The sequence below is a fragment of the Pinus tabuliformis genome, chromosome 1_2 (assembly GCF_031772625.1).
Source record: "Pinus tabuliformis cultivar Carrire ecotype Pingquan chromosome 1_2, CPIR1, whole genome shotgun sequence".
NCBI lineage: Eukaryota > Viridiplantae > Streptophyta > Pinopsida > Pinales > Pinaceae > Pinus > Pinus tabuliformis.
The window spans coordinates 177,162,391-177,169,643 of NC_142298.1; the positions used below are offsets into that span (position 1 = coordinate 177,162,391).

Below are 7,253 nucleotides of genomic sequence, written 5' to 3' on the forward strand. Positions count from 1 at the left end.
TGACACAAAGTGGAGTTTATAGACTCATTTCTGCTTAGGATAAGAATTATTAACCATGACTGTCTACAATGTGTCTTCATTGAGAAACATTTTATATATTTTTAAAATTTTTCCTCCATGTAGTGATTTAACTATTAAAATCTATGGAGGTATAAATATTTTACCCTTCCCTCAATTTCAACAAGTAGCCTCTTTAAAGGAAACACATGTTCTTAACCATTAGGCTGACTCAAGTTGTACAATGAAAGTGTTTGGTGAAATATGGCCAAAAATGATTAAATCTATGAATTAATGTTACAGTGTGTCTTCATTGAGAAACATTTCATATTAAACCTGGGTGAATGAAATGACAAACCACAATCTCAACCACTCGAACTAATAACCATTGGCATATTAAAATGATGATAGAATTTGTGGTAACTAACAACTTCCTTGATAACTACATAGAACCACCAAGTTGAAAAAATACCCTTTGCTAAAAAGAGTTCATCCGTTATCATTGAAAAACATAATGCCCAAGGAATTGAAACTAAAATTAAAAAACACTTACTTAAAAATCATTTTAAAATTATTATTAAAAAATCTTAAAAAACACCTATTTAAAAATCATTTTAAAAATTATTATTAGAATATCTTAAAAATCAATCTCAAAACTCGACAAGTAACAATATTATTCCCTATAAACAAAATTTTAACACTGAAAAACTATAAAAGGTTAAAAACAAAACTTTAACATTCTAAATAATCCACTAATAATACATATTTTTTTTTTACCATTCTAAATAATCCACTAATAATACATAAAAAATAAGTTTTCACTTCCCCTCGAACACCTTTAGTCTTCATTAAAACTTAATTTAGAAAAAACATGGAAAGCAAGTGTAAAAAAAAAACATCTTGTATAATCAAATTTAAATTTTAAATAATATAATTATCTGTTTAGTATTTTTTTGTTATTATCAAAATTCAAATTTTAAATAAATATAATTCGATGTCTATTAAACAACCCAGGTTCGTGGAAAGCGTCTCCCGGCCTTCGAGGGGTCCAACCTCTTATTTGGATGGTGTCGTAGCATGGATGGTATCGTAAGATGTAAGAAAAGCAATTGCTCTTCCACGTTCCCCCACGGGCACGAGGGCCTATTAAAGCCCTAAGCCAGGAGCTAACAGCTAAGACTCGCTAATAGCAACAGCTCTTCCTGTCCTCGTTAATATGATCACTGTCTTAGATCTCCATTTATCTTCTGTAGTGTCCTGGGGTTTATATTCTTTGATACCCACAATCGTTTCTCTTCTCTAATAAACAGAGAGGGAGCGAGGAAGGAAGAGCGTCCATGGACCCTGAAATGTATTAAAATTCGAAGAATCTGTGCCGATCAGCAGAGATCGCGGCCTCCAATCGCGGGAACCCTTGACAGTACTCAGCGAGGGGAAGGGATTTTACAGCCCTTCCACATCTCAAGGATTTGTATTTGTGCGAAACGAGATCATTGGAAGGGTTCGAGTTCGATCCTTGTGGATCTGAGGTCAGTACAGGGGTTTTTCTTTATTGCTGGCTTTTTCAATTGTTCTTAGAGAATCCTTGGGTTCATCTTGATCTATTGAATTTTCGTATTGATTTAGAGCACTTGAAGTTCTGAACATTGTAGAGTAGGATTTGTGTGCATTGAATCTTGTAGATCCGGCATATGATAGCAACGCTATGTGACTTACGATGGCTTTGTAGGTTGTTAGCTAGATCAAGTCCGAAGGATTTTACAGAGAACAAGGGGTTATTCGTTTACCCGTGAGAGTGTTTTAGAATCAGGTGGTGTCATTTTCTGTGGTCCATTTGATTCAAAATTGATCGATTATCATTGGTACAGGGTTTTGATCATTCTTGACTTTGCATGTGGGATGCCACTTCTAGGGTTTCTACTGGATTTGTATACTGATTAAATCCTTCACGTGGTGTATAGGCTGGGAGATTGTTTGCAATGTTGACCAAATTCGAGACCAAGAGTAATAGGGTAAAGGGTCTAAGCTTTCATACAAAGAGGCCATGGATCCTGGCCAGTCTTCACAGTGGGGTTATTCAGTTATGGGATTATCGGATGGGAACACTCATAGACAGATTTGATGAGCATGATGGGCCAGTTCGAGGTGTGCATTTCCACAAGTCTCAGCCGTTGTTTGTGTCCGGAGGTAAGCAAATCGACTTGTATATTTATTGCATGTTTTGTGTTCCATCTGAACCTCTTTTTGATTTGTAGTTCTTAGATTGAGCAGCACTTTGACTGATTGCTCTAGTTCAGTTTTTCTATAGTTCCATCAGACAAATGTTATTGGTTGCATTTTTATATTCTGGTTCTGAGAGCCCCCGACCCCTTCGATAGAGAGGATCTTGAACACATCCGTGTGTTGTGTGATTCCCTCTTATATTTTCACGAAATTTTCGTGGATCGAGTAAGGTAGATTGCCTTTTCTTGCTCCGCATTGTAATTATCTGAGAAATTGCCTGAGGGTATGTGGTCTAGTAGCAAGTTCGTGAGGTGATCAAACTAGTAACCCGGGTTCAACCACCACCACCCTGAGTGGAAGTGGGCACAGATGAGTCGAGGTGCAAGTCGTGGGTGAATTTTATAGCATAAAAGTTTCCCTCACAGCATGGCTGCTTAGCCAAAAGGATACTGTAAGCATAATCCCTCCCCACTCTCCCCCCCCCTCCCCCCCAAAAAAAAGAAAAGAAAAGAAAAGGTCTCTAAAAAATTGTGGAGTCTAGCCAATCTTCCCAGTCATGTAGGTTCTTAGCTATGCGACTGCATGCCTATACTTAGGCTATCTGTTATGTTGCCCATTGCAAATTGCTTTACCCTGATAGTTATATGAATAATGACAGTACAGTCAAAATATAATTGCCAAAAGTTGTTATAACGCCAATTTACCTGTTATTATTACAGGGGATGACTATAAGATCAAAGTATGGAACTACAAGATGCGCCGCTGCCTTTTTACACTACTTGGGCATCTTGACTATATCCGGACAGTGCAGTTCCATAATGAGTATCCTTGGATTGTCAGTGCAAGTGATGATCAAACAATAAGGATCTGGAACTGGCAATCTCGAACTTGTATATCTGTTCTTACTGGTCACAATCATTATGTAATGTGTGCTTCTTTTCACCCTAAGGAGGATTTGGTTGTTTCAGCCTCCTTGGATCAAACTGTACGTGTATGGGACATTGGTGCTTTGAGGAAGAAAACTGTCTCACCTGCTGATGACATTTTAAGGTTAACACAAATGAACACAGATCTCTTTGGAGGAGGTGATGCTGTTGTCAAATATGTTTTGGAAGGTCATGACCGTGGAGTGAACTGGGCTTCTTTTCATCCCAGCTTGCCATTGATTGTGTCAGGAGCAGATGATCGCCAAGTGAAGCTTTGGAGAATGAATGGTACGCTAATTACATTGCTTGGTTAAGTTCTGTCTATTTTATCAGAGATGCAGTAGCTTTTTTGCTAGTTTGTAGATAAACATTTTGTGAAATATTAGTTTGTTCTGTTTTCAGATACCAAGGCCTGGGAAGTGGATACTTTAAGAGGGCATATGAACAATGTGTCTTGTGTAATGTTCCATGCACGCCAAGACATTATTGTTTCCAATTCAGAAGACAAAAGTATCCGAGTGTGGGATGTATCCAAGCGTACAGGTGTCCAAACATTTCGTAGAGAGCATGATCGCTTTTGGATCCTTGCAGCACATCCTGATATGAATCTTCTTGCCGCAGGGCATGACAGTGGGATGATTGTTTTCAAGTTAGAAAGAGAAAGACCTGCCTTTGTTGTTTATGAGGGTAACCTATACTACATCAAAGATCGTTTTCTGCGGGCTTATGAATTTGCAACTCAAAAAGACACTCAACTTATACCAATAAGAAGGCCTGGATCCACGGGAATGAATCAAGGACCAAGATCATTGTCTTACAGTCCCTTGGAGAATGCTGTCCTGGTATGTTCAGATGTTGACGGTGGATCATATGAACTTTATCTTGTTCCAAAGGATAGTGTTGGCAGAAGTGATACAACACAGGAAGCAAAGAGAGGACTTGGAGGATCTGCTGTCTTTGTTGCTCGCAATCGATTTGCAGTCCTTGACAAGATTCATAACCAAGTGATGATAAAAAATCTCAGAAATGAGGTGACTAAGAAGTGTAGTCTTCCAGCAACTGTAGATGCAATCTTTTATGCAGGAACGGGAAACCTTCTTTGTAGGTCAGAAGATAGAATAATCCTCTTTGATCTGCAACAGAGGATTGTACTTGGGGACCTCCATACTCCATTTGTGAAATACATTGTCTGGTCAAATGATATGGAAAATGTAGCCTTGCTGAGCAAACATGCTATCATCATTGCAAGCAAGAAACTCGTACACAGGTGCACTCTACATGAGACTATTCGTGTTAAGAGTGGTGCTTGGGATGAAAATGGTGTTTTTATTTATACAACCTTGAATCACATTAAGTATTGCCTTCCGAATGGAGATAGTGGCATCATTAGAACACTTGATGTTCCTGTTTATATAACCAAGGTATCAGGGAATTCTGTCAGTTGCCTGGATCGGGATGGAAAGAACCGTGTCATACAGATTGATGCCACTGAATATGTATTCAAGCTGGCACTAATAAAAAAGAAGTATGACCATGTTATGAGCATGATCAGGAACTCTCAACTTTGTGGACAAGCAATGATTGCTTACCTACAGCAGAAGGGATTCCCGGAAGTGGCTCTTCACTTTGTCAAAGATGAGAAGACACGTTTCAACTTAGCAGTGGAGAGTGGAAATATTGAAATTGCTGTTGCTTCTGCAAAGGAGATAGATGATAAGGATCACTGGTATAGACTTGGAATTGAGGCCCTTCGGCAAGGGAATGCTGGCATTGTTGAATATGCTTACCAGAGAACAAAGAATTTTGAAAGACTTTCATTTTTGTATCTTATTACAGGCAATATGGATAAGTTGTCAAAGATGCTGAGGATTGCAGAAATAAAAAATGATGTGATGGGTCAGTTTCACAATGCCTTGTATATAGGTGATATTCAGGAACGCATCAAGATACTGGAAGAATCTGGGCATTTGCCACTTGCATATGTGACTGCAGCAGTTCATGGGCTTACAGAAATTGCTGAGAGGCTTGCAGCTGAGTTGGGTGACAATCTGCCTACTCTGCCACCTGGAAAGAAGTCATCACTTCTTATGCCACCTCCACCAATTCTACGCAATGGTGACTGGCCATTGTTGCGGGTTACTAAAGGAATTTTTGAGGGTGGGTTGGATAATGTTGGGGGTGCAGTGCATGAGGAAGAGGATGAAGGAGCTGCAGCCAATTGGGGTGAAGATCTTGACATTGCTGAAGTTGAAGGACAAAACGGTGAGGTTGTGGTGGTAGATGATACAGAAGTGAGAGGAGACGATGATGAAGAGGGAGGATGGGATCTTGAAGATTTGGAGCTACCTGCAGATGTTGCTACTGCAAATGCTGCAGGTACAACTCATTCAACATCATTTGTTACCCCAACACCAGGTATGCCAGTAAGTCAAATCTGGATACAGAAATCTTCTCTTGCAGGTGAGCATGCAGCTTCTGGTAACTTTGATACAGCCATGCGCCTCTTAAGTCGACAACTTGGTATTAAGAATTTTGCTCCATTAAAACCTTTGTTTTTGGATCTTTATCTGGGCAGCCATACATACCTTCCTGCATTTGTTTCTGCACCCGTGGTCTCCTTGGCATTAGAGAGAGGCTGGAGTGAGACTGCTAGCCCAAATGTCAGAGGTCCACCTGCTTTGGTATTTAGGTTTTCTTTATTAGATGAAAAACTTAGAGTAGCTTACAAAGCCACCACAGAGGGGAAGTTTAGTGAAGCATTGAGGTTATTTCTTACCATCTTGCACACAATTCCAGTTATTGTTGTAGATTCAAGAAGGGAGGTTGATGAAGTGAAGGAATTGATTGGAATTGCTAAAGAATATGTTCTGGGTCTTCGGATGGAGGTCAAGAGAAAGGAAGTTAAGGATGATGCTGTTCGACAGCAAGAGCTTGCAGCCTATTTTACTCATTGCAACCTTCAAAAGGTCCATTTGAGGTTGGCTTTGCTGAATGCCATGGGTGTTTGCTACAAGGGAGGGAACTTCAATACAGCTGCTAACTTTGCTCGACGACTGCTGGAGAGTGAACCCCCTGCAAACCATGCAACAAAGGCCCGACAAGTTCTGCAGGCGTGTGAGAGGCAGTTGCAGGATGCCAAAAAACTGAATTATGACTTCAGAAATCCTTTTGTTGTTTGTGGAGCAACTTTCACACCCATTTACCGTGGTCAGAAGGATGTCTCCTGTCCATATTGTACAGCACGCTTTGTTCCGAGTGTACAAGGGAATCTCTGCCCTATATGTGAGCTTGCAGTTGTGGGTACTGATGCTTCTGGGTTGCTTTGCTCAACTACTCAGATAAGGTGATGTCAGCAGCATTGGATTCTTGCTGACAATGCATTTTTATTTCAAGAAGTTCCATTGCCTGCGTATATGTCCGGATTGATGCTGTACTCTCTGCCTTTGAGAACCACGTTGAGAGATATGCCAGGACAATTTGTAACAAGTCTTGGACAAACTTGAGGGCCTTCTTAAGATATTGGAAGAAACAGTATATTGAAACTGAAATGAGGGTAGAAGTAATTTTCCATGTTTTTTCATTGTTTACTATTTGAAATTTAAGTCTGGTTTTTTGCTTCCCTTTACCAGTCTCATACAATGAAAAGTGTGAGTCACTTAGCTTATGTCTGGAGAATTTCTGATAGACACCAGGGTGTTTATCTTGTCTTTATCATGCAGATTTTCCAGTGGTTTGTCTGAGTATAAACAATAATTAGGCTTTTATTAGGCAACCTCAAGAAGTTACATTTAGGTTTTCACATTAAATTGAATTGCTTGGATGCTTCTTCCAGCTGTAGATTACTTCAATCCCTTGAATTTTAAAGGTCTCTGTCAATTAATTTAACTGTTTTAATTGCATAGATGGTTTTCACATGGTGTTCTTTGTGTAATGAAATGAGTTCTTAAATGAGCTCTATGCTGGTTGTTGTTGAAGAAAGACAAAGCATAGGTATGTAATGTTTTCACATCTGGTCTTCTTACGAGGAGCATTTGCTACCTATGCGTGTGTTGTTGGATTGTAGCAGGTTGTGTTACATGGGAAGAGGTTGGTCTTAGTCAATTTTTA

At 39.5% G+C, this 7,253-nt stretch overlaps 1 protein-coding gene across 2 annotated transcripts; it reads left to right on the forward strand.

Moving 5' to 3' along the window:
- Positions 1-1,143: 1,143 nt before the first annotated feature.
- Positions 1,144-6,771, forward strand: LOC149205064 (coatomer subunit alpha-1-like). Of its 2 annotated transcripts, XM_089394885.1 has the most exons (5): positions 1,145-1,526; positions 1,727-1,807; positions 1,959-2,184; positions 2,940-3,434; positions 3,549-6,771. In XM_089394885.1, the coding sequence occupies exons 3-5, from the start codon at positions 1,977-1,979 to the stop codon at positions 6,491-6,493; spliced, it is 3,648 nt and encodes a 1,215-aa protein (XP_089251011.1). In that variant the 5' UTR covers positions 1,145-1,526; positions 1,727-1,807; positions 1,959-1,976; the 3' UTR covers positions 6,494-6,771. The 2 variants fall into 2 exon arrangements, with proteins under 2 accessions (XP_089251012.1, XP_089251011.1); XM_089394886.1 differs by lacking the exon at positions 1,727-1,807 and having other exon boundaries at positions 1,144-1,526.
- The last annotated feature ends 482 nt before the right edge of the window (positions 6,772-7,253 follow it).

What these genes read in the sequence shown, in the direction of transcription:
- LOC149205064 (XM_089394886.1), top strand. Translation starts at nt 1,977, where the DNA reads ATGTTGACCAAATTCGAGACCAAGAGTAATAGGGTAAAGGGTCTAAGC. An exon ending in GCCGTTGTTTGTGTCCGGAG is followed by an intron (nt 2,185 to 2,939) that starts GTAAGCAAATCG and finishes TTATTATTACAG; the next exon opens with GGGATGACTATAAGATCAAA. An exon ending in GAAGCTTTGGAGAATGAATG is followed by an intron (nt 3,435 to 3,548) that starts GTACGCTAATTA and finishes TTCTGTTTTCAG; the next exon opens with ATACCAAGGCCTGGGAAGTG.